The sequence below is a fragment of the Oryzias latipes genome, chromosome 18 (genome assembly GCF_002234675.1).
Source record: "Oryzias latipes chromosome 18, ASM223467v1".
Classification (NCBI taxonomy): Eukaryota; Metazoa; Chordata; class Actinopteri; order Beloniformes; family Adrianichthyidae; genus Oryzias; species Oryzias latipes.
In genome coordinates this window covers 20,193,529-20,221,069 of record NC_019876.2, presented here as the reverse complement: position 1 = coordinate 20,221,069, position 27,541 = coordinate 20,193,529, and the positions used below count along the sequence as shown (strand labels likewise).

The 27,541-nt window shown below is 39.9% G+C and overlaps 1 protein-coding gene across 3 annotated transcripts in view; it reads left to right on the top strand.

The window, feature by feature from the left end:
* The window catches only part of LOC101165102 (diacylglycerol kinase delta), a 91,173-nt gene extending 74,231 nt beyond the window's left edge, over positions 1-16,942 (top strand). For 2 of the 3 annotated variants that reach the window (XM_023965923.1, XM_023965924.1), the window contains 14 exons: positions 4,615-4,786; positions 4,860-4,958; positions 5,105-5,189; positions 5,271-5,378; positions 7,086-7,182; positions 7,305-7,412; positions 7,514-7,627; positions 9,747-9,881; positions 10,418-10,581; positions 10,910-11,015; positions 12,435-12,524; positions 12,907-13,020; positions 13,095-13,206; positions 15,781-16,942. In XM_023965923.1, the coding sequence (XP_023821691.1) occupies positions 4,615-4,786; positions 4,860-4,958; positions 5,105-5,189; positions 5,271-5,378; positions 7,086-7,182; positions 7,305-7,412; positions 7,514-7,627; positions 9,747-9,881; positions 10,418-10,581; positions 10,910-11,015; positions 12,435-12,524; positions 12,907-13,020; positions 13,095-13,206; positions 15,781-15,833 (1,557 nt within the window). In that variant the 3' untranslated portion in view covers positions 15,834-16,942. The remainder of the gene's footprint in view (positions 1-4,614; positions 4,787-4,859; positions 4,959-5,104; positions 5,190-5,270; positions 5,379-7,085; positions 7,183-7,304; positions 7,413-7,513; positions 7,628-9,746; positions 9,882-10,417; positions 10,582-10,909; positions 11,016-12,434; positions 12,525-12,906; positions 13,021-13,094; positions 13,207-15,780) is intronic. The other variant, XM_023965925.1, reaches the window with a different exon arrangement.
* The last annotated feature ends 10,599 nt before the right edge of the window (positions 16,943-27,541 follow it).

The following is a 27,541-nucleotide window of genomic DNA, read 5'->3' as shown; positions in this document are numbered from 1 at the left end:
ATGGTATGTTAAGAAGTCTGGCATTATTTGAGTTCACTAAAATGGAAGTTATTTTGAGTCATAATTCACAGTAATATGCAATTATCATTTGACAATTCAATTTGCAATTTCATCATGTAATTTGAAAATACATTTCGCAATTGGCAATTCAATTTGCAATTCAGGCTTGCAATATGAAAATACATTTTGCAACTTAAATTTCAATATAAAAAGGTATGATTCAATCTTACAAGTTTAAAAAGTAAATAACAAAAAAGCTAAATCAGTTCCTTTTTAAATTGTAATGGATTTTTGGTACCATAATTTAAATGAATATGCATTTTGCAATTTACAAGATGTAATGTATTGAGTGTGCCATCTGGTGACAGTTGACAGTTTGAGACGCTGCGGTTGCTAGGCACCACACAGACCTTGAGCCGACAGTTGTGTCTCTTCGTATTGATATGATTAAAAGTGACTATTTTTTCCACAACAGTGTTTGGATTATTAGAAATCTCCTGCTTGGAAGATGTAAAATTAAACTGGCGACAAGGATATGCCTTTCTCTGGAAAATTTAAATTCAAACCTGAAAATTAATGGCTAATGATGTTAGAGATGATAAGCGGCTGCCTGTGCTGCTCAGCGCTGTAGGAGTCTACTGTGAAACCTTGTAACCAGTGCAGTCAAGAACAGGGAGAGACGATCTTGCACTTCATCGCATCTAAAGCATTTAATCTAGATAAATCTAGATTATTTATCTAGAGCATTTAAAATTGCTTTTAATATGGAGACTGTGGACAAAGACACACAGCAGCACAAAAAGATGGAGCATCTAGACAATGGAGTTCACAGGATGCAAGTGAGAGCATGCTACAACAGGTACACAAGAATCAAAACACACAGTGGACCTTTTGTATACAATCGTCTTCTTTTTTTAAATAAGTTCAACAAATCACAGATTGAATACTTCAATCATGTGCTCAATCAAAGTGGAGTACACCTACCCATTGGACACAGTCAGAGCCATCCAAGAGGCCGCAACACAATCCAATGTGAAGGATTTACAATCTTTCATTGGGCTGGTGAACTACTATGGACGCTTTCTACCAGGTCAAAGCACTGTTTTGGCACCATTGTACAAGTTGATGTTAAATGGTTTTGGGAAAAAGAGCAACAAGAGGCTTTTAATGAGTGCAAAAAGTTGTTAGCATGGGGGGAAAAAACATGAATCTGGTGTGACCAGACATGCTTTTTCTCTCTCTCTTTACTTTAACTTTTATGTAAAAATTCCCCATAGTGTGCCATTGCCTTCTTCACCTGACTTCAACCATGCAGAGACATCTGAAATAATACAAACTCTTCCAATGTCTCTGCGTAAATGTAGACTCTGCTGCGTTGGTTGAAGCAAATGTTAGAAGTGATGCTAAATTAGATGCTAGCGATGGGATTTCAGACATTTCCCTATAGAGGCCGATAAACTACATCGCCAAAGTGGTTGGTGAACAGGGAAAACATACACAAAATCCATCAGCGAAGCTTTCTCCAAGTTTGAGTCCACTCTGAATGCAAAGAATGAAGGCATCGGTAAGAAGACATGGGAGAAGTTGCTGCGATTGCTGACTCACTGGCATCCCGACAGACCGAAGCAGAGACGCACATCTCTGGCTTGAAAGACGAAATGGTCCCCTTAAAGAGCAAAGTGGCCGCTCTGGAGAAGCAACATACTTAACTCGAAGCTAAAATAACCGATTTGGAGGACCCTCAATCTAAAAGAATCCGTAGAGGGCAAAGACCCCATAGCGTTCTTTAAGACGTTTATATGCAAATTGGTGGGATTATATGTCAGTATCGACAGATTCCCTGGTCCGCCGTAGTTATCAAACTCCATCATCCAAGGATGTTGCATCGCTTCTCTCAGGTGCTCTGATGGTGAGGGATCTCAAACCTAAGGGCCTAAAGCTTCATATCCTATCAGACATCCCGAAGTCTCTTTAAATTCAGCTGTAGAAGAAATGCAACCTGATTTTTTTTTTTTTCCTTTTTCTTTTTCTCTCCTTTTTCAGGGTAGAGGTTGATAGTGTTTTTTTCTCCCTAATCAACCTAATTGCTTTTTGTGTTTTTTCTTTTGTGTTACCATAGTTCAAATTGTTATTTTGAATGTTTGTTCCAGAGAATGGGGTATCATCTTCTTTCAACTGAATCAAGACCGTATTCTTTTACGTTAAGATCACTGATGGTTTACATATGACCGACAAACCATCAAAAAAAATCTATAGTCTCAATATGAGGTGGAATGAAATATTGTATCAAGGGCTGCACTCAGCTCAACGAAGATACTGATGAGTCCAAAATCAGCTGCAAGGAGATGGTCATTAGAGATTTTTAAGAGAGCAGTTTCTGATGAGAAGGGTGGAAACTGGATTGACAGGGTTCAAAGAGATTATCTTGCTTGAGATGGTGGTTAAATTGAGAGGATTTTGAAAATAAATGGCAGGTTAGAAATTGGACGGTAAATACTAAGAATACTAGGATCAGAGCTGTCTTTTCTTTTTAAGATTGGTTTGACAGCAGCAGTTTTAAGAATTGAGGGAACAGTTTCCAGTTGTTGGTGAAGAATGAATAATTGCAGAGATAAAGGGTAGGAGAAAGGGGAGACATGATTTAATCAAGGAAGTTGGGAGAGGATCAAGCTGGTTGAAGAATTTAGATAGACAACTTTATTTATCCATTTGGGAGGTTCCCGCATGGAAATTGACAAATTTGACGTTGAGGAAGCAGATTTCACTGGGATCGGGCGGCTGCAAAGTACATAATGTATGGCAGGGCTTCAGACTGCGACCTGTGAGATGAAGGCGAATCTGCAGCAAGACTGAAGGAGGACAGGAAGTTGGAGTTGTCCTTAACATTCAATTTAGTTTTAATATTCCTCTCTCCCTTTTAATGTTTTGTGATGTATGTAGCCTTTTTTTAATGAATTGGTATTTTAAATTATTTCAATTAATCACTCAACTACACAAACCATCAGGACACATGTCCCATAATGCAATGTTTTGTAGTCTATAGGGCAGCTTTCAGTCAGTTCAGTTTTCAGCTGTGTCCGGGTAGGTTTGCCCCTTGCTCCCACCCCTTTCTCGCAATATTTTTGTGATGATTGACAGGTGATGTTGGAGCAAAAACAAAAATATGTCACACACCAGGTGATCTGCGCAGCGTTGAGTTCACCTGGGTGATCTCAAACACGCTTATTGTGGATCCTGGCTGCACCTATTTGCTGTCACAAAGATAAATTTCCATCCGTTTTCTTTACTTATTTGTACTGTCATGACAGCGATGCTTTTTTCAGTTTACCTGTTGTTGCATCTTCAAAAGTGCAGAATAAAATGTGACACTGCATTTGAAACAGCACATTGTAATTTCTGCATCTATTATTAAAGTATTTATTAGTAATACAGTGGAAATTTGTAGATTTGGTTAGCATGTTGATTTACATTTAAATTTTCTGGTTGTGCCCCTAAAATTTTCAGTTGGGGGCCACTGTGCTCCTAGTGAAAAAAGTTAGTCTGGAGGCCTGTATGGGAGACAGAGAGAATCCGGCGATGTGAGAAAGGCGAGGAAAGTTGAGGTGCTGCTGTATGGTCTGTATGCTAAGGCGGGAGTCATTCAAATAAATGAATAACAAGAAATTAGTTTTTCTCACCATAAAGTTGTGAAAACTGGCAGAAGCTTTCCTGACAATAAAATTTTGAAGATTTCATGAAAGCAATCATTTAAAATGAGCATTAAAAGCCCTTCTACTGCCTCTAATGGAATCATGATGAACTACAGGGCAGAAAACATGGACCAAGTTCTGTGTTTTTAATATGGGTGTAACGATTCATTGAAAAAAACAATTCTATTCAATATTTGTGATTGCCAATGTGATTTTCTTTTGATTATAGTTCCTTTTGAATGATCCGATTAGATCCGATTCACTTACCTAAAATCGATCCAGGACATCTTTAGCCAAAAATACAACCGTTGTGACACAGAGCTAAATACCTGGGTACTAAGTAGTGCAAGTGACGTTTTCCAGATTCCTTGTATTTCTTGCAAGATAATCAAGAGTAAATTAAATATGATTCAAAAAAGTAAACAAGACTTATTGGCAAATCTATTCACATTTTAGTTTCACAAAGTTCAGCCCACTGTTGTTTCTCCACATCAAAATTATGCAAACGTAACATTACTAGAACATTCTAACACACTGTATGGTCACATGTCTTTGCAAAAATCAGTGTTTCCACACATTGGACTGCAATGATAAATTGATCGTTTTTTGCTGCCATCACGTGTGTTGTCTGCTGTGATGCCCTTGGTCGTTTGTACGTTATAGCAAAATATACCAACCACGTCTCAATCCAAATTGTATTTTCCAGTATCGATTTGATTATTGATTTGATTTTGTCTTAGACAGGTTGATCTGGTTGGATCATAGGAGTATAAATCGATTAATCGTTACATCCCTAGTTTTTAAGGAAAGTTCGGATCATGCTAATAAGATGGGGGTCTCATGTGTGCATCAAAAATAATACAAATGGTTATAAAAGATTAAATATGTCCCTTACAGTATAAAAGGGTGTTTTTTTTTCTTTCAGGTGGTGCCAGCAGGTTCAGTTCCCAGCCAGGAGGGTGGTGGTTCAAGTGCCAATGACTGTGGGGCTGAGTCAGACTCAGAAGAAAAAACATATCGATCTAAAGAGCAGCTGATGCTCAGGGCAAACAGCCTAAAGAAAGCTTTGAAACAGATCATCGAGCAGGCTGAGAAAGGTAAGACTGCAGCCTGCGTGCCCTCATTTGAAGTCATCCAGTGTACGTGTCACTGACTGTGCTGTTGTGCCAGTGGTGGATGAACAGAACAGACACACGCAGGTCCAGAGAATGCCGTCCTCATCCTCCATCAAGAGAGAGAACAGCGACGAGCTGAAGGAGGCAGATTCATGTAAGAGTGCTTGTGCTTTGAACTCAGGGGAAACTAGGAAACATCCCTTTAAGACTTAGGATATTCAATTTTGTCAGGCTTCAAAAACACGAATTGGCTTCTTTCCCACAGGACACAAATGTCACAAACTATTTTTTTCTGTCCAGGTCCTGGAGGTATGAGTCCAACGTCCCCTATTGTGCTGGAAAAGTCTGAATGCATCAGCACTGTCACCTTCAGCGAGGATTCTGTGTAAGCTTGGGTGATTATAACCCACCATACTTTCATGCTAAAACAATCCTGCCTTAATATTCATTTTGTCTGTTTCTAAAGACACTGCACAGAGAAGTGTGTGATGAATAACTACTTTGGCATCGGCCTGGATGCCAAAATTTCCTTGGAGTTCAACAACAAAAGAGATGAGCACCCAAAGAAATGCAGGTATGAAAACACACAACCCTTTAGTTTGCACACTGCTGGCCAAATGTTTGAAAAGGAGGTGTGTCCAGATCCTGTGTGTGATACAGAGCAACATACTAGGGATAACTTGAGATGTTGTACATCTAAGTATAAGTAAAGACTTAAAAATCTGAAATTTTTAAGAATAAAAAAATGTTTATTTAAAAAAGTTTGTTCTCGAGACTGTCTTCTGATGGGGGCTGCAATTCCATCAGTGCTTTTTATTCATTTAAAAGTCTCCTTTGGTATTAAAAAAAGCACATTTCCGTTCCTCAAAGGCCTGAATGTAAAGATCCTGTTCATATAAATAACTCACAGTTCAGAAATTGTCACAACAAAACACATTAACTCACAACACAATAACTCACAAAACAACACAATAACTCACAACACAACACATTAACTCACAACACAACACAATAACTCACAACACAACACATTAACTCACAATGGAAGTAAAGCTGCAATGGAAGTGCTTTTATTCTGAAATTTCCACTGGGCTGAGCGGCTAACTACGCTAATAGAAAGTAACGTCACAGTGAGCTGTGGAGGGAGCATGTTTTTTCTACAAGAGAAGCTAGCAGCAGTGTTGCCAGATTGGGCGGTTTTGGTTCTAAATTTGTGGTCAAAATGCATAATTTGGGCGGTTTTAGTTTTTTTCCCTCATGAATATATAATAGCGGACTACGTTAGGCCGTGTAGCTGTTGGAGTTCTATGTACTGAAGCTCCGTGAACGGCAGAGACGCTTAATGGACCGGGCTCTGTCATCTAACCTGTTGTTGGGGGTGTGGAACGCCAAGACCGACTCTTAGAAATTGTGTTCTTTAAAGCTTGACACTGCGGCGAGTTAATGTGTTGTTTTGTGAGTTATTGTGTTGTGTTGTGAGTTATTGTGTTGTGAGTTAATGTGTTGTGTGGTAAGTTAATGTGTTGTGTTGTGAGTTCATGTGTTGTGTTGTGAGTTATTGTGTGGTGTTGTGAGTTCATGTGTTGTCTTGTGAGTTATTGTGTGGTGTTGTGAGTTATAGTGTGGTGTTGTGAGTTAATGTGTTGTGGGGTATGTTAGTGTGTTGTGTTGTGAGTTAGTGTGTTGTGTTGTGAGTTATTGTGTGGTGTTGTGAGTTATAGTGTGGTGTTGTGAGTTAATGTGTTGTGTTGTGAGTTATTGTGTTGTGTTGTGAGTTATAGTATTGTGTTGTGAGTTATTGTGTGGTGTTGGGAGTTATATTGTGGTGTTGTGAGTTATTGTGTGGTGTTGTGAGTTATAGTGTGGTGTTGTGAGTTAATGTGTTGTGGGGTTTGTTAGTGTGTTGTGTTGTGAGTTAATGTGTTGTGAGGTAAGTTATTGTGTTGTGTTGTGAGTTAATGTGTTGTGAGGTAAGTTATTGTGTTGTGTTGTGAGTTAATGTGTTGTGAGGTAAGTTATTGTGTTGTGTTGTGAGTTAATGTGTTGTGTGGTAAGTTAATGTGTTGTGTTGTGACCCTTCTGGGCCACCGTAAAAAGATAATTTCTTGTAGCCCTTTCAGGAAAAGCAAGAAAGCAGCATGTCAAATATAACACACACAAAAACCCTCCACAAATTACAAGACTGTGAGCACCTGAATTCAGTCTACTGTAATTATTGACATAATGTTTTAAAAAATAGGATCAGATGTGACTCATCGCTTCCTCCCGTTTCTGTCTGCAGTAGTCGCACTAAGAATATGATGTGGTATGGAGTCCTGGGGACCAAAGAACTTGTTCAGAAGACTTACAAAAATCTGGAGCAAAGAGTTCAGCTGGAGGTCAGACACACTTATTTCAGTTATTTAAAGCAAATGTTTAAAAAATAAAATAAAAGGCCTCTTCAGCTGTTATAAGCCGATTTATTGCAAGATCCTGAGTTGATTTTCTTTTGCTTCTGCAGTGTGACGGGATTCCCATGTCTCTGCCGAGTCTGCAGGGCTTGGCTGTTCTCAACATTCCCAGTTATGCAGGGGGAATTAATTTCTGGGGAGGCACCAAGGAGGATAATGTGAGTGCTGTGCAACAGAGTTCCACAAGAAAAAAAAAACCTTCTTTATCCCACAGTGTCACTGGTTGAAACTCAGTCTGAGAGTTTTCCTTGTATTACAGAACTTTGGAGCACCATCATTTGATGATAAGAAGCTGGAGGTGGTGGCGGTGTTCGGGAGCATGCAGATGGCGATGTCCAGAGTCATTAACCTGCAGCACCATCGCATTGCACAGGTAATGTGCCACTAGAAATGTACTGCTTTGTATTTTTTTACTATCAGCTTGGAATGCCAAACACATTTGTGAGGTAGTGTGCATTAGAAGGGAAATGTTAAACAAAAGCTGTAAAAACACCTTTGCTCCCTACAGTTTAAAAAAATCTCAGCTTGACTCTGACAAAACATGTTTTCGGTGTTCAACATGTTTTTGCGGCATTTTCTCATGATGGAGGACAAATATATAAAGACAATTTATCTTAAAATTACATTTCTGAATATTTCTTTATTCAAATCGTTGTGAATTATAGCAGATGAAAAAATGCTGTTTTAAAATGCTCGTATTTGTTACATGGAAAATAGGCTGGGTGAGCAACGTTTTTGTTTTCCTCATCTTAGCTGACATCTGGCTCAACACTGTACGTCTGGAGAGCTTAAATATTGCTCATCGCTTTTGTTGCACCAGTAATGTTAGGTTGGGGGAGTAAGGGGCCGTGAGCTAGTGGGAGACTGTGTAAATTTCTAATGAACTCCTGCCCCTGCATAAATTGCTCTAGAAAACTAAACAGGTTTTGTTTTTTTTATTTTGAATAAAAACAACATATTTAAAAGACCAATAATACATTTAAAAAGATTAAAAGATTATTGGAGTGGGATTTTAACATTGTCTGTTATTTTTACATTTTTTTTTATGAAAATAGGTCAAGCAATTAAAATTATTTCATAAAAACAACTGTAAACCCAAAGAAACATTATTTTCTATCAACTACGTTTGAAATTTTCATACATGTACTTACCGATACTGTTGTTTTTATTTTTTTTGTTCCTAATACCTGGCTGATCATTTATGATGCTTGCGTGGTTTGTGTCACACAGATCAGTGTATAAATCAAGCATGGAGATGAAGAGCTCTGCAGAGCTGCCAGGAAATTTCATACAAAGAATCAGACCTCAGTGACAAAATCATTCTATTAAACACAGTTCTGCTATATTTGTCCTGTATAACAGAAATTTAAAAGATGGCTACGTTCACACTGCAGGCGGAAAGGACCCAATTCCGAATTTTTTTTTGCCCCCATGCGACCTGTATCTGATCTTTTCATGACAGTCTGAACGATCCGATCTTTTCAAATGCGACCCCCGTCTGAACAGCCAGGCCACATGTATCCGACCCGTACATCATTGATACGCTACAAAAGTCATAATTCTGCGTTGAAGTAGGCGGGAGTGAGAACATAAACATCAACCATGGCGGACGATGCTGCTGAGACCAGTCAGTGGAAGGGAAGCGAGGTCACCGATTGGATTAATATTTGGGGTGACAGCTCTATTCAGGCCAAACTCCAGGGCTTATGTCGCAACCAGGCGGTTTTTGAAAAAGTTTCCAGGGAAATGGCCAAGCGTGGTGTTCAACCTTTCCCGCGATTACTTTTCTCCCTTTCCGACCGTGGTCAGAAGCGCGGGGGAGACCGGCTTCTCCAGGGCCGAAGGCGGATCCTCCTCCGGGGTTCACTTACCCGTTCGGAACCTCGGATTCTCCAGAGCAGGTTAATAAAGAGTCAATAGCATTTATCCTGGGAGAAGTCTTCTTTTAAAACCGTTCTCCTTCCTTCGTAACACACAACACAAATGCACCCGACACACTTCCGCTGCCCCCCCCCACACACACACACACACACACACACTCCCTCCGGCGCTCTACGCCCTCTCTCCTCTCTCTTACACACAAGCGCGCGGCCCCAACACATACACATCCCATGTTAACGTTAACGTTAGCTACTTCCGCAAACAACGAGTGACATTGTTCACTGTTGAGTGCTCTTCGGGGCATGCGGGTCACTTCTGGGTCAATTTACGGTCACACAGGAGATCACAAAAGTTTGGATTTAATTGGAAATGTGAACGGCCTTGCAAAGAAATCGGAATTGAGCATTAAGCCCTGCAGTGTGAACGTAGCCTTATTAAACTACCTGGAAGTAGTTGCCTAATCCACTAACTAGGTCATCCTGCTGTCTGTCAGCAGGGCTACATGCATCTCTTTTAAAGTACAGCTTCTGACCCTGAGTTAGACCTCTGTAGCCATGACAGTGGGAAACTCCTCTGACAGCTGCTGCTTTCCTGCTCTGTCTCATTTTCAGTGTCGTCAAGTGAAGATCACCATCCTGGGAGAGGAGGGTGTTCCTGTTCAAGTGGATGGAGAGGCCTGGATCCAACCTCCTGGTGTTGTCGAGATCATTCACAAAAACCGTGCTCAGATGCTGACTAGAGACCGGGTAAGCTCCAGCATCTGTTGACTTTTGGGGAACTCTGCCTAGTCAGAGTTTGGAGTAAATGTCTGCTGTAAAGTTTATGGGAAATAAGACTGATGCTTGTAACAGCTCTGCTATTGTAAATGCTGGAAATCCTCTCTGCTGAGCCCTGCCCTCTCGTTGACTCAATCAAGACTCCTTAAATGAAGTCCTTACCCAGTGTTCTTTTCCTCATACTGCTTAGACCTTTGAGAGCTGTCCTGACCCAGCAGTTTTGGGCTGTTGATCCATGGTTTCCCTCCTTCACAGTTGCAGCTAGTGAAAACCGTTGGCTCAGATTTTTTTACCTTTTTAAGTACAGTGTGCAGAATGTCAAATAACGATAGTTTTGCTGAACCCCGCCTTCCTTGATCCTTAAATGCATGAAAACCTTTCAATTTTCAATTCCCTTTTAAGGAATCTGTTTAGATTTTTTTAGTGCAATCTTATTCATTTTGCTTTTCTGGTTTTTGAAAGTAAGTGACAGAATGTCTGAATGCTCAGCCTTTTTGTGCATGCAGGCGTTTGAGAGCACGCTGAAGTCGTGGGAGGACAAGAGAAAGATTGACAGCTACCGGGCAGCAAGACCGCGCCTAAACTCCCAGCAGTCCATGGAGTACCTTACCGAGGAAGAGTGTGCTCAGGTGCAGCAGCTTGGCATCATCGCCGACACACTCATTAACAAGTGCGTAAGAATTTACATTTACTCATTTCCTTAGGTCACTCCTCATTTGGATTGTGCTGAATGTGTTGAAAGTAATTCAATTAAAGGGGCTTTATCATGTTATCATATTATTATAAATGCTTCAAACCAGCACCATGGTTAACAGTTATAGTAAAAGTAAAAAGGTGGAATTAAGACTGTAGAATGTGAGTCAAATAAGACATTTTTCTGTTTGGTGAAAAACCTCTTTTAAAAATAACACACATAATCCTCGTGTTATGTATTCGTGGCAAAGACAGCCCGACTTCCTCAATCCTCGTGGGTTATTTATGTATTTTTTTTCTTCAAGAATCCGCGATTCAGCCAAAACTCACAAGCTGGTGGAGCAGGAACTTGCTCATGCTGTCAATGCCACAGCTCTGGTGCTAACAGAGGCCAAGCTATCAAGTCCTGAGGTAAGATGTCGAGGAAAGGAGGAAAGACAATCAGAAAAGTGAAAAAATTGATTAAGTTAGTGAAAAGAAAAAAAAAACAGACCAATTATCAAAATGTTTATATTTTGTGTACACTTAAACTCTGAATATTAGGGTGTATTCAGACTGAGAAAACTGTTTGTTCCGGACCCAGTCCATTTAATTTGGTCCAGATCAAGTTCTGAACTTTTTGTTTGGTCTGTATTCAGTGGCCTTTCCTGATTCGAACCAAAGCTAGTAAACAAAACCACATTAATAAAAATCTCTTCACTCATTGGGTGCAGTAAAGCAGCTGGTGACAGAAATTATGGAAGTCCTGTGCTTTGCAGTCCTTCTTGGGGTAGTTCTTTCAATATTTATATTTTGCTGACCGATTTTAAACGCCTGTATCAACGTCAGGCACAACACTTTTTACTGCTGCTTTGGTACAGTGGATGCGTCCTGCAGGGCGGTCAATGCAAGGGTGGGGACATAAGATAGCACAAGGGTTAAAGCAGGGTTAAGGATGATTAAAAAAGAAAGCAAGTTTTTAGTCCATTCCTGTGGCGAGTTATGATTTTTTAAAGAAATAACCGAAATGCGCAATTCCGCCACTAGGGGGAGCAAAGGAAAGGCAAAACAGTTGAAACAGCATATCTCTGCACGTGCCAAAAGTGAAACCTAACAGCTCTGTGTCTGGGTAAGACGCATTTTGGTTCCCTATGAGCCTTACCGCTGTTATTTTGCTATAAGGATGATCAGTAGCAACACCCTAATGACCAAAATGTTGTCAAACAAGTGGAGTGAAGAGCATTCCAGGAAAAATGGACAGAGTTTTTTCTTTCTTTCACGAAGCTGAATGTAAAACCCAAAGGCTTTGTATGTCATCAACATCACAGTGCTCAAAGAATATAACATTCAATACCACTAAGAGACTTACCATAAAGAAAGGTTTCTGGATTGCTTCAGTGTCAGATGTAAAATATTCAGTCTGTATAAAATTAAATAGACCAACTTTTTTTTAATTGAAATTAATTTTATTCGAGATCCATTGGTCCCAAGTGATTAGGCTACTATGTTGGTTGAGGCATTTTTTCAAATTGAGTAAAAAAAACTCAAACAAAGCTGTTATTTCGCTTTTATGTTACGGTCTGGCCCACTTGAGATCAGACGGGCTGAATGTGGCCCCCGAACCAAAATGAGTTTGACACCCCTGGGGTTAAGGGAACAAAATTTGTACAGTCCGAATACACCCTTAAAGTCAAATGAAAATTTAAAAAAATGACAATCTCACAGCTTTAAACTTTGCTTATTTGACCGTGTCTTACATGAGCATGTTTGCGGACACGATGACAATGAAAATAATTGGTTGTTGATATTTTGTTAATGACTGTACATGTAACAAAACATTATTTGTGTTAGTGCCTGAGTCGGAGCACTGCCGTGGAAATAGTCAACAGCAGTAAAGTCCTTCAGGCTGAGACCAGGATGCTCCTCGATGGAGAACTACTGGTACAAATCTGCAGCTTCTAATCGTCTCCTCTGCTGATCTTTGTTTCCTGCATCTGTATCTTCTTACGTTTTAGTTTCTTTGTCTGACATTTTACTTCAGGCAGTTTGTTTTAGAAAGCTTTGCATGAAAGTGCACTTTTTCACTGAAAGATTTACTTAACATTAGCTTACTTTTGTCCTGCTTCTGCTTTTCCTAAGCTTATAAAACAAACAATAAAAAGAAAATTGAGTAAATTTGTAAAAAAAAGATGCATGTTCATGCTTGATAAACACAGGAAAAAATATTAATCAAGTTATTTACACAAGCTGCATGTGTAAATAAAGTATTGACACAGTTCTTAAATATATACAAGTTAATTAGAAACATTTCTCATTTCTACAGGCGGATTCTCCAGAGGAAGAAGAGCTTCGCTCCACTCTGAATAGCCTCAGTGCCGAGCTCCACAAGTTGGATGACATCCATTGGATCTGTCCGCTCATGCAGTGCTCGGAAGAGGTGGGCAGAGCTCATTTGAACTCTTATTTTGACATTTTCTTTGCGTACATCCAAAATTTCTCTCGGCATTTTAGGAATCTGTGAGGAGCAGTAAGAGCAGCAGTAGTATGAAGCTAAAGATCATACCCAAAGTAAAGAAGGAGAAAGAGAAGCTGCACAAGCAGAAGTCTAACAGTTCTTTATCAGGTAAGAACATCATAAAGGATTCCCTCCAAGGATCAAAGAATTGATACGTAGACATCTACAGGTTTGCAGAAGCAGGCTCAGAAAATATGACCATAAGGTCACTTTCCTGTTTTATGGCTTGAAATTCAACAGGAGCTGAGTGTGCCACATGAAGTCCTAAGAAAGGGGAAAAGATTCTCTATCAAGGAAATGTGTTTTATTATGATGGTTAATTTAGGCAAATGCAGCAGTCTAAATCAAATCACTCACTACATCAGGAGTCTGCAACCTGAAGCTCTGTGGTTCACATGTGACTCATGTTCCCCTCTATTGTGGCCCTCTGGTATAAGAAAATAAAAATCTTCTTAATTTCTTTAAAAAAAAAAAAAAGAATATAGAGTTCTGACTAAAAGGGACATTGAGGGAAAAAAAAGACAGCTAAGTCAAACTTTGTTAATGAGTTGAATAAACACTTTTTTATAATAATAATTTTTGTATGCATTGCTTGTTAGACTGGACAGGAAAAAAGACAAGGGAGAGAGAGTGGGATGTTAGAGATGGGGGTAAGAGGTTAAGATGGGGGAGATAGAGGGGGTAGGGGAGCAGTCGATACTACAGAGTCAACATAAGAGTATCAATTATATTGCATGACTTAGTTCTCACATACACACCAATACAAACCAACAAATAGCATGCAGCCAACCACTTACAGGTCTCAAGTATATTCATATATAGAAGACTTATCTCACAGGGCGCACTGTGTGGAAGACAGCCATACAGACAGGGGTGTTATAACAACACCCATGCCCATAATTGTGCAAAAGTGAATAAGCAGATGGGCTGAATGAAGGTGGTGTGCTTCTTAGAGTGTACCTTGATCACATTGAATGCTCTAGCAAAGGCAGGAGGCCTGGCACCTTACACCCCACACCCCAGAGACAGCTGTAGACAGCGCAGCAGCCCAGCCGATCCAGGCGCCCAAGAGTCCCCCCCGTCAGACAAAGACTTTGGAACAACCACCCTCACATGCACCAGATCCCCACCACTGAGCCAGAGGACAGCCCCCCCGGCCGAAGTGATAAGGAACAAAAAGCACAGACCTGGTGCCCCCGCCATAGCACGGACCTGCCCCACCCCAAGGCGTTCTGGTCCCAGACCCAATGCCCCAAACGCACAAGACCTAAACCGGCGGCCAGATGAAAGGCACGCCACCACCCTTGAGTCCTGAGCCCCCATCCACAAAGGCAGGCTTGGACCCCCCATGGCCATCCCGCACTGCCCACCAGCCCCACCGAGGACAAAGCAGGCAGAAACCGACCACCCGACTGGGAAGACAGACACCAGCAGAGGCTCCAGACAGGGCCAGGGGACAGTGAGCCCGAGGACCAGGCTGCAGTTGCTGTGAGCAACGATGGAAATATTTGGGTGCCCTGCTGTGCCTAGAAAAAGGGCCCTACCCGCTACTTGGGGGATACGGTTCACCAAGCTGAGATGTTGTGGACGCCCTCACTGCTTGCAAAGATCTGCAAGGTCAGGGGTGCATGAACCACCAGGATACCACTAATGCCCCAGCACCACCCCCCGGCCTGCCTGACCCAGTTTGGGGGGCCGGAGACGGGGAACAACGTGACCAACCCCCTTCCGCTGTGTTGCATGTGTGTGTGTCCTAAAAAGGTGCAATTAAAATTGGTCGTATTATAGAATTTATGCAGAAAAATTCTATAATACTGGACCTATTTTTGTAGGTTTGAAGGCTTGAACTTTGAATGTTTAAACAAGAGAGAAAAGTGTGAAAATATATATGTCTGTCTAAGAAAGGTGTTGTATAAAATGTCTTGTGAGGAGTTTTACTGCCTTAAAAAATCTATAATCCTACTTTGTTGATTTCACCTATTGTGGGCTATTTTTTTTTAAACGTAACCTCTCATGATAAACGAATAACTGTATTATTTACAACCTGTAGATAAACTTTGTCCAAAATATACATGCAATGCGTACAAAGTTAACTACTGTAAATTCAAATTTTAAATAGGAAATTCATCCATCCATTTTAGAAAAACATATACACTCACCTGAGCACAGGTGTTAGCTCACCTTTGCACAAACACTTTGCGTGATTGAATGAAATATTTCACACTAGTTGGTTTGAAGGGCATAAGTATGCGTGTGTGAACACTATCGGTATTGTGTGCATGTTGACATGTGGACATTTTTGCAGCCAACAGGTGTGTTTATAACATTTGAGTGTGTGTCTGTGGACAGGCCCCGCCCCTTCTGGATTTGTATTACTTCTGAACCTGACCGTATTGATAAACATCCAGCAACTTGTTGCTTTATGCTGCTTCATGCCCCCCCCCCCCCCCTATGGTCACCCTACTACCCCCCTCTCTAACATCTCTCTCTCTTCTTCCCTCCTTTCCTTTTCAGTTAAAAAAATAAAATTAAATTAAAAAGATTAAATGGGAAATTCAGCAGTTTTGTGTCACATTGAATTGTTTCAGAGTCAGCCCATATCGGGATTATGGCTTGATTTTTAATCCAGCAAAGATTTTCTTACCGACATATTTAATATTCATTACTATGTCTGTCTTGCAGGATTGTGGGATATGAAAGGCGTAGCTGCTGAAGCAGATTCCTCAGTCAACTGAAGTCCTGAGATGTCTTCTTTTTCTTTTTGCTCCAACATCCAGGGAGGAAGGAGCACTGCTTCTGTTCTCCTTTCACTTGGCCATGTGGATTTGCTAAAAAGGAGTGAACATTTTCCCAATTTTTTCCTGTTTTAGTTTTTTGTTATCCATTTTTGCAGATGTGCCAGAGAAGGCTTTTTTCTGATTCTTGAATAGTTTTTTCAAGGTGTCTGTCATTGCTTTGCATTCCTCCACTGCTGGAACCCTGTTCTTTTGGGTGTGGCAGACAACGCAGGCAGGCGTTGAGAAAAGAAAAACAAAAACATTTATGTGGTGCTCTCCTTGCATGCCATGGCAGCCATTTTCTTTGTTCTGTCTGAATTTCTTACAGTCTTTGGATTATGGTTTCTCCTGAACTTCTGCATAGCCTTTGGACTGCATATATCGCTTACGTTGCTTCTAACAGAATCTTCGTCTGCAACAAATCAACAAAATGAACAAATTGAGGAGGTCATTGTCTATTCAACTGCAGAATATCGTAAATGTTGCAAAAAATATATACAGAGGAATGTACTTGTGTGGACTTGTATTAACCTGTGAATACCAATCATGTTCCATATGATTTTACAATGCTTTATTGTTGTGATCCTAAAGTGGTTCTTATTCAGCTGTGGTGACTTGTGTTGGTTAGATGCTTTGCAGCAGTGCTGCAAACATGATGGCAAGTGCCAGAAATCCTCTTATCAAGAATTGACCCCCTCCCCTGTCATCTCTTGAAATGATCTGCCTCCAATACTTAAGCAAACATCATACAGTTTAAAAATGTGACTTATTTGGGAGTTAAAACTCTTCTCTCTGTGCATTTCTCTTTTGGAATCGTGACTTATTTTACAGTACAGTATCAGATTAAATGTCTGATTTATTTTTGCAGTGTCTAGATGTATTCAAAAGGAGGAAGCATCAAAGAGTAATTTAAAAAAAATACAGCTTTCAAGTGTATTATTTTTACTACTATGATTGTAATTTACAAGTTACTATATAATTGACTTTTGCCTTGTCTGTGGTTCAAATTAACTATTTCAAAAATAGAAATAAATATATATTTTGTATGCCTTATTTTTCTGATGGCAGTCTCTAAAGTTGTGCTGGTTTTGCTGCTTCCTCCTTTTAATAATTTCTTAGCAAGGAAATGCGTGGTCGCAGCCAGTGAATTCTGGCCTCCGTGTCCCACGTGCAAACACAGCCTTCCTTTACTGTACAGTGGAAATTGCCTCAAAGTTTTGAATTTTAGTTGTTGTTCTGGTTGTTCTGGTTATATATATATATATATATATATATATATATATATATATATATATATATATATATATATATATATATATATATATATATATATATATATATATATATATATATATATATATATATATATATATATATATATATATATATATATATATATATATATATATAATGTTTACCTGGTGAAAGACGGAAAAGGACCAATTTATGCAGAAAAGTGAGTTTAGTTGCAAGTTCTGTAAAATCATTTGCAGGGCAAAAACATTTTCAAAGAAAGTGTTTAAAAAAATGAACCACCATGTAACTTTATTTTTTATGTTTGCTAAGCTAAAATCAACAAGCAAAATTAAAAATTATAGTGAAGTCAAGCTTGATTATCGCCTCTGTAAACTGGACAAAAAAAATTGGTGAAGGATTGTATCTGTGCTGCTCTTATTTCCAATAAGGGAACAAATTTTTTTTTTTTTAGAGGAGTCATTTTGTTTGTTTCCTCCTCCTTCGTCAGACTAACCCTTTATGGGATGTAGTCGTTGTAGATGTTCAACTGTGGTAGGATTGTGCTTCTGTATCCATAGTGTGCCAGCTATACGCTCTTCACCTTTGAGGCTTTAGTGGTTTTGTGCCAAGTCTGTAGTTTGGATTTCAAATGGAGCATCTCTGGGAGTTTGCAAACTTCTGATGCGCTTTACAAGCAAAAGCTGTTATGTGCATACATTTCAAAGTTTACTGTACTTGTATCTTGCCTTGCACTTTACAAAGAAGCAAACTTAAAGGGGCAGGGAGAGTTGTTTCTGTGAGTGCGTCGGTACGTTTTAGATTTGGAGTGTTTATAAAATACTTTTTTTTAACAATGACACTATTTATGAAAAATGTATAGAGATAAAAGTATTGGTAATATTTAATGTATGCAAACATAAAAGAATGCTCAATATTAAGGGGTACGGAAGCAAGTGTTGTTCAAAATTGCTCCTATGTACATGTGATGGCTCACTTCAGTGTAGAAAGATGTCTTGGCAGCAGAAAAGGTACTCTTAAACCACACAGGTAAGTTGTTCTTTTGAGGCAACTTATTAAAATTCCTGAGTGTTATTTATTCACTTTGAATGAGTTGTTTAAACAAGAGTAATGTTCAGTCTGTGCAAAGTCATTATTTAAGTTAATCTTTAATGCATTGCTTTTTCATTTAACCAGGAAATGACTGCACAGTTGCCCAGGAACTGGCATACATAAAAGCCATTTTTGATAAGTGCTTACCTATTTTGAAAAATGTTATAATCAATATTTTTTCTTTCTAACGTCTTGTAAAACCTTTTTTTATTTTTTGCTATATATACTTTTTTTTCTTTTAAGGGGGGGGGGTGGTTAAAGTGCAAAGATTTTGTTTTGGACTAATCTCTTCCAAAAACTTACCTGAAGCAGAGGGGGAGATGCCTGCTGAACTCTGCTGATGCCAAACATATTCAATAAACAACTGCGAATGCCCCCCCAATCTCTCATCAGAACAGCATATCAAGACTGGGAGCCAGACTAGATGTTGCACGACTTTGTATATTGCGAGGTGTTTTTTTTGGTGTTCTACTGTCAGTGTATAACAAAGACAAAGTCAGTGCAACCTTCTGGAGATTAAACAAAAGATTGAATTGTGAATTTTGTGTTGCTTATTTATTTAATTCCCGCAGTTGTAAAGGAAAAAGAACAAGGTCATCAGCATAAGCAGTAATCTAACACAGTGGTCTCGAACCACCGGGCCGCAGACCGGTACTGGTCCATGGATCAATTGGCACCAGGCTGCAGAAGAAAAAAAGCCTGTTTACACTAATACTCATAACATTCATTGGCAGACTATGTTACCAGAGATTGATGTTCCACTGGTGTAATCTGTTATTTTTTAATATCCCTTGTGCTATCCTACAGGGTCAAGATGACCATTGACGTGTTATCCCTACCATGACCAAGGTGGAAAAAGGTGAAGAGGATGTCATGTAATCCATGGACACCAGTAAAGATCACAAATCATTGAAGAAAAAATATTCAGCACACTGTCTTGTCTAGATGACCTCACTCCCAATGTCAAAGTGTCTAGGATGATCAGAGGTATTTTTTCTTTTTAAAATTGGACCAAAATGAACCCCTGTGCTATCTTAGATGACCCCACCCTTACATTGACATGTTATTCCTACCATGACAAAGGTGGATAAAGGTGGAAAGATTTCATGTAATCCATGGACACCAGAGAAGATCACAAATCACTGAAGAAAAAAGGTTCAGCACACTGTCTAGAGGGTCTAGATGACCCAACTCCCAATGTTAAAATGCCTAGGATAGCACAAGGGTTACGCATTCCTGGCAACCCCCACCCCTTTCCGCCGGGCCATGGTAAAATCCCCAGGGGTTGACTGGTCCGCAGCCACATAAAGGTTGTGGAACACTGATCTAACATACCTGTTCTATAGGTGGCATTGGGCTAGATATTGATTTTATTTGACACTTTGAGTACTAAACTAAAAAAAGAGTTTACCAAAAAAAAGGGCAAACTAGACAGTACGCTGAACCTTTTTTCTTCAATGATTTGTGATCTTCACTGGTGTCCACGGATTACATGAAATCTTTTTACCTTTGTCCACCTTTGTCATAGTAGGGAGAGCACGTCAATGCAAGGGTGGGGTTTTGATTTGTTTTGAAATGGTTTATTTCAAACAATCAAATAAGAATAATACACAAAAACAATACAGTCATCAGTTATACATTCATACAATGACGAATCAAACTTAGGATAATTAGACATATTAATAAATATTGCTTGAAAGGGAGTGGAAGGAAGCAAACTTTTAAAATCCCACCCCATCTAAGATCTTAGATGACCCCACCCTTACATTGACGTGTTCTCCCTACCATGACAAAGGTGGATAAAGGTGGAAAGATTTCATGTAATCCATGGACACCAGTGAAGATCACAAATCATTGAAGAAAAAAGGTTCAGCGCACTGTCTAGTGGGTCTAAATGACCCAACTCCCAATGTTAAAGTGCCTAGGACAGCACAAGGGTTACAGAAGCATATGTGCTGTCAAACAGCAGGACACACTGGAGTCTAAAACAAGTCAAACTATGCAAGTACATTAACTGACAAACACTATATAACAGTATGTATACTACATTGATATAATAGTGACATGAGTACAACAGAAAAATATTACAGAACTTAAAGAAAATTGCATCTTTAGTCAAGACTAAAACAAATGAGTATAAACGATTATAAAATAAACTCTTTTTTTAAACAGGACTCAAAAGAAAAAAGTAACAATTTGGATCAATGATCTGACTAAATATGGGGTTATAAATAAAGCTTACTATATTTTATAACCTATTTTATCAACCTAAATTTAGCTTTGGTTCATTTATTTTTAACTTAGGCTACAATTGTTTTATATTAGATTTTTAAAAAAAACCCTGATGTCTTTGGGTTTCCACATGGCAATCCTGGCTATGAACCTATCCTTTCTGAATCATTATGTCATGATCCTGGGCCAGTGTAGCAGCTCACTTCAGCAGATCATCTCAGCAATCAGAGTTTATTTACTCCACTTGTGTGCCTGCCTTCATAAGGAGTGCGGCACTTTAGTCAGTGTAAGGAATGAAAGAGACATGGCAAAAACGAGACCGGATGTAAAAACAGCAGCGGGGAAGGCACAGCTGTGTTGTGACGGAAGGAGTGGGGAGATGTTGGGTGGTATGACAGTGAGGATATCATGGAGGTGAGCTTTGGGATTGATACAGGTTGGAAAAAGAGGAGGAATAGTTTTAACGGAGCTGATGCAATAAAATGAATGACGGTGCTTAACCCTTGTGCTATCCTAGGCACTTTAACATGGGAGTTGGGTCATCTAGACCTGTGTTTTTCAACCTTTTTTGAGCCACGGCACACTTTAACCCTGACAAAAATCCCACGGCACACCAGCATCCCCCAAAAAAACAAAAGCAGAAATTCATGGTCTGTATTGATCGACAGCGCCCCCCCCCCCCCCCCCCCCCCCGCGCGCAATCTCACGTGGAGTTTTGAGATAATTGTGGCAGAAAAAGCAGGAAGTTGCGGCTGTTTTTTTCTAAGAGATGAACCACCAGCTAAAGACGAGCTCTAGCTGGTATTTTTTTCAGAACTGAACGACTTTATCAGCAGAATAAAGAACAAGGAAGTGAAGACTTTAACCACTTCTGATTGGTCAGACTGATGACATGTGATTAAGCCTTCAAGAATGATTGGTGGAGACAGTTAAAGGGGCGGGACTTTTCCTTACACAGTTATAGCTGCAGCTAAATCGCGGTACCGTGATTCTTATCAAAATGTCTTTAAGGCTACGTTCACACTGCAGGCTGAAACGACCCAATTCCGAATTTTTTGCCCCTAAGTGGCCCAATTCCGATCTTTTCATGACAGTCTGAATGACACAGATCCGATCTTTTCAATTGCGACCCAGGCCCCGTGGGTTTGCCGTCCTGAATCCGAATTGTAGCCGTTCTTTTCAATTGCGACCGCCGTCTGACCGGCCAGGCGACTTGATTCCGAATCGTACGTCATCGACACGCAACAAACGTCATCATTTTGCGTTAAAGTAGGCGGGAACGAGAACGTAAACATCAACCATGGTGGACGATGCTGCTGAGATCAGTCAGTGGAAGGGAAGCGAGATCCCCGATTGGATTAATATTTGGGCTGATCGCTCTTTTCAGGCCAAACTCCAGGGCTCTTATTGCAACTGGGCGGTTTTTGAAAAATTTTCCAGCTAAATGGCAGAGCGTGGTGTTGAACCTTTACAGCTATAACTTTTTTTTCTTTCTCTCCTTCCGACCGTCACCGTGCTCAGAAGCGCAGACGACGCTGAAGTTAGCTTCCGATTCACAGCTTCCGATTCGCGAGGGCACAAAAGAAACATTCCGCTGCAGTTTTCGCACTAAGACCACCCTAAAACCGGGTCCTGTTCAAAAGCCGCTGGACCTGGACTGCTCAAACCTGGATTAAATTATACATTAGATACTAAAGAACACATTAAACACAGTTTCAGATTTGTGAAACCTTCCTCTGATTTGTGAAAATCTCAAATAGGTTGATTTTTATCGCATTTTACGCACTGAGTCCACCTTAGACCAGGTCCTGTTCAGAAACCGCAGGATCTGGACTGCTCAAATCTGGATTAAATAATAATTTAGATAGTAAAGAACACGTTAAACCCCGTTTTCTGATTTGTGAAACTTTCCTCTGATTTGTGAAAATGTGAAATAGGTTGATTTTTTATCCCATTTTACGCACTGAGTCCAATTCAGACCAGGTCCTGTTCAAAAACCGCAGGACCTGGACTGCTCAAATCTGGATTAAATAATAATTTAGATAGTAAAGAACACGTTAAACCCAGTTTCTGATTTGTGAAACCTTCCTCTGATTTGTGAAAATGTGAAATAGATTGATTTTTATCCCATTTTACACACTTAGTCCACTTCAGACCAGGTCCTGTTCCAAAACCGCAGGACCTGGACTCCTCAAACCTGGATTAAATTATGCATTAGATACTAAAGAACACATTAAATACAGTTTCTGATTTGTGAAACCTTTCTCTGATTTGTGAAAATGTGAAATAGATTGATTTTTATCCCATTTTACACACTTAGTCCACTTCAGACCAGGTCCTGTTCCAAAACCGCAGGACCTGGACTCCTCAAACCTGGATTAAATTATGCATTAGATACTAAAGAACACATTAAATACAGTTTCTGATTTGTGAAACCTTTCTCTGATTTGTGAAAATGTGAAATAGATTGATTTTTACAGCATTTTACGCCCAGAGTCCACCTTAGACTAGGTCCTGTTCAAAAGCCGCTGGACCTGGACTGCTCAAACCTGGATTAAATTATACATTAGATACTAAAGAACACATTAAACACAGTTTCAGATTTGTGAAACCTTCCTCTGATTTGTGAAAATCTCAAATAGGTTGATTTTTATCGCATTTTACGCACTGAGTCCACCTTAGACCAGGTCCTGTTCAGAAACCGCAGGATCTGGACTGCTCAAATCTGGATTAAATAATAATTTAGATAGTAAAGAACACGTTAAACCCCGTTTTCTGATTTGTGAAACTTTCCTCTGATTTGTGAAAATGTGAAATAGGTTGATTTTTTATCCCATTTTACGCACTGAGTCCAATTCAGACCAGGTCCTGTTCAAAAACCGCAGGACCTGGACTGCTCAAATCTGGATTAAATAATAATTTAGATAGTAAAGAACACGTTAAACCCAGTTTCTGATTTGTGAAACCTTCCTCTGATTTGTGAAAATGTGAAATAGATTGATTTTTATCCCATTTTACACACTTAGTCCACTTCAGACCAGGTCCTGTTCCAAAACCGCAGGACCTGGACTCCTCAAACCTGGATTAAATTATGCATTAGATACTAAAGAACACATTAAATACAGTTTCTGATTTGTGAAACCTTTCTCTGATTTGTGAAAATGTGAAATAGATTGATTTTTATCCCATTTTACACACTTAGTCCACTTCAGACCAGGTCCTGTTCCAAAACCGCAGGACCTGGACTCCTCAAACCTGGATTAAATTATGCATTAGATACTAAAGAACACATTAAATACAGTTTCTGATTTGTGAAACCTTTCTCTGATTTGTGAAAATGTGAAATAGATTGATTTTTACAGCATTTTACGCCCAGAGTCCACCTTAGACTAGGTCCTGTTCAAAAACCGCAGGACCTGGACTGCTCAAACCTGGATTAAATTATAATTAAGATAGTAAAGAACACAATAAACCCAGTTTCTGATTTGTGAAACCTTCCTCTGATTTGTGAAAATCTAAAATAGATTGATGTTTATCGCATTTTACGCACTGAGTCCACCTTAGACTAGGTCCTGTCCAAAACCGCAGGACCTGGACTGCTCAAACCTGGATTAAATAATAATTTAGATACTAAAGAACACAATAAATGCTGTTTCTGATTTGTGAAACCTTCCTATGATTTGTGAAAATGTGAAATAAGTTGATTTTTAATCACATTTTACGCACTAAGTCCACTTCAGACCGGGTCCTGTTCAAACACCACTGTGGGAAAAAGTATCATTTCATCGAATTTTATGCAATTTAAGGATAATGGGGACAAGGGAAGGACAACTTTAAGGAAAACACCATAACAGGGACTTTAAAGTAAATCAGAAAACAAACCAAGAAATATTGAACAGAAAAACAAAACTTAAGTCAGTGGTACATGCTAACCATGACCATAACTATTTGTCCAATCTGACATCTGTTTCCCAGTTTCTTTTGTATGTTGAGATTTTGAGACTCAGTGCGTAAAATGCTATAAAAATCAACCTATTTCACATTTTCACAAATCAGAGGAAGGTTTCACGAATCAGAAACAGTGTTTAATGTGTTCTTTACTATCTTAATTATAATTTAATCCAGGTTTGAGCAGTCCAGGTCCTGCGGTTTTTGAACAGGACCTGGTCTAAGGTGGACTCAGTGCGTAAAATGGGATAAAAAATCAACCTATTTCACATTTTCACAAATCAGAGGAAGGTTTCACAAATCAGAAACTGGGTTTAACGTGTTCTTTACTATCTAAATTATTATTTAATCCAGATTTGAGCAGTCCAGGTCCTGCGGTTTTTGAACAGGACCTGGTCTAAGGTGGACTCAGTGCGTAAAATGGGATAAAAAATCAACCTATTTCACATTTTCACAAATCAGAGGAAGGTTTCACAAATCAGAAACTGGGTTTAACGTGTTCTTTACTATCTAAATTATTATTTAATCCAGGTTTGAGCAGTCCAGGTCCTGCGGTTTTTGAACAGGACCTGGTCTAAGGTGGACTCAGTGCGTAAAATGCGATAAACATCAATCTATTTCAGATTTTCACAAATCAGAGGAAGGTTTCACAAATCAGAAACTATATTTAATGTGTTCTTTAGTATCTAATGTATAATTTAATCCAGGTTTGAGCAGTCCAGGTCCAGCGGTTTTTGAACAGGACCCGGTTTTGGGTGATCTTAATGCGAAAAATGCAGCGGAATGTTCCTTTAGTGCCTTCGCGAATCGGAAGCTGTGAATCGGAAGCTAACTTCAGCGTCGTGAAGCGCAGGGGACCCGAGGCGATCCTCCTCCTCCTCCCTGTTCTGATCCTTAGATTCTCCAGAACGGGTTGATAAAGAGTCCATAGCATTTATTTTGGGGGAAACCTTCTTCTATTACCGTCCTCCGTAACACACAACATGAATGCGCGCCCACACTGCCCCCCCCCCCCTATTCTCTATCGCGGCACGCGCTTGCACACACGCGGGCGCGCGGGCCCAACACATACACATTTCCATTCCACAACAGTGGGTACAGACGATCCCGACTCCATTGCCTTCTTAAAATGAGAAGATTGTAATTGTGCTGCTCCTTCGTGAAAATAAATTTAATATTACAAAAAGAGCTCCGCTTTTGACAACACTGTTGTTGACATCTGCTCCGCAAACAAGTGACGTCGTTCACCGTTGAGTATTCTTCTGGCTTCTGCGCATGCGGGTCTCGTTTGGGTCGTGTCACGGTCACACTGGAGATCACAAAAGTTCGGATTTACTTGGAAATGTGAACGGTCTAGCAAACAATTCGGATTTTTTCAAAAAATCCGAATTGAGCATTAAGCCCTGCAGTGTGAACGTAGCCTAATAGAATTAAATAAACACAAAGAAAAAGTAATTTTAAGATCTTTTATATTCCTAACTAAGTGTTTTATCAGGGCCTGTTTGGATGAACAAAGAGCTGATTTCCTGGAGATGGGAAATGTTTTTAGATCAGTTAATGATTAATGAGGGCAATTTCCCACGGCACACTTGACCATCTCCCACGGCACACTAGTGTGCCGCGGCACACTGGTTGAAAAACACTGATCTAGACCCACTAGACAGTGCTCTGAACCTTTTTTCTTCAATGATTTGTGATCTTCACTGATGTCCATGGATTACATGAAATCTTTTCACCTTTATCCACCTTTGTCATGGTAGGGAGAACACATCAATGTAAGGGTGGGGTCATCTAAGACAGCACAAGGGTTAAGAGGGAGGGGATGGTTATGGTCATTGTTAGATTTTCTGAAGTAAACGACGTGGGATAAAACCGACGACTGTTCTTAAGAATCAAGTGGGGGATATCAAATTTGCTAGAGTCTTGAGACATGGGAATCTGTTGATTGTTTGTAGAGTGAGGTGCAGAGAGAGAAGGCCTATAAAATTAGAGAAGTGAGGAAACAATATTGTTAGTATGAGCTAGGTCAGGGGTCGGCAACCTTTTTTACTCAAAGAGCCATTTGGGACCGCCCCTAATAAAAAAGAAAGCACCCGGAGCCACAACCCGTTTTGACATCATTATATATATTATGCATGTATATATTATATCAAGGGTGCTCATTATGTCGATCGCGATCGACCGGTCGATCTTCAATGACATGAGTGTAGATTGCGGGCCAGAAAAGATTTAAAAAAATAAAATAAAAGTACTTCTTTAAAATCCACCAGCCAATCAAAATCCTCACTGAGAAGTACAGGACTTGATTGACATGTAGATTGGCCAATCGGACATCGTCTGAAGCATACGTCGCTGCAAATGCACATTGTGTTCTTTAAAGGATGATACCACGGCCGCGTGTGGGAGGAGCTACTGGTTCTGGTCTGATCGCTGCATGGAGCGATGTTTTTGTCAATGCATGGTAGACACTGAGAATGTGGAGAGATCAGGTTTATTATTTTGAAGAGTTCTACTTGGTAACCATGTTTCCATGTTTGAGTTCATAAAATCATCCCAGAGAAAGTCTCTGCTTCAACTCCCGCAGGGAAAGCTGCATCTCAATCTGACGCCCGTGTTTGCATCTCTCTGACAGAGTTTGAAGCCAAAGCCCCTCCTCTGCCTCTTTACCTGCTTTTCCTCTCTACCTGTTCACCTGTTCACATCCTCTGCAGCTGAGATTTGTTTCCCCCGCGCTCCTCAGTGTATTATACACAGAGAGCGCAAAATACGATAGTCGGGGTCTCCAGCGAAGCACAAGGATGAAAGAGCAGGACGCAGGTTATAGCGGGGATAGAGCGGGTTAAGAAAATGAATGGAAGAAGGTGACCCGCTGAAGAAATATTCAGTAGTGTACACATTTTATTATTAGTCTGAACTATCTTTTATTTAGAAAAATCTTTTATTTTGTTAAATCAGTCCAGTGCGGAAAAAAAAAACATCAACAAAAGTTATGTTGGGCGGTTTTTGGCTGGGTCTGGCGGTTTTCATATGACTTTTGGGCTGGAAAACTGTGACTCTATCTGGCAACACTGGCGCAAACTCTGTCATCAGCGAGTTGCTCTCTGCCCCGCGGCACGTCAAGTTCCCGGCAGATGATCACT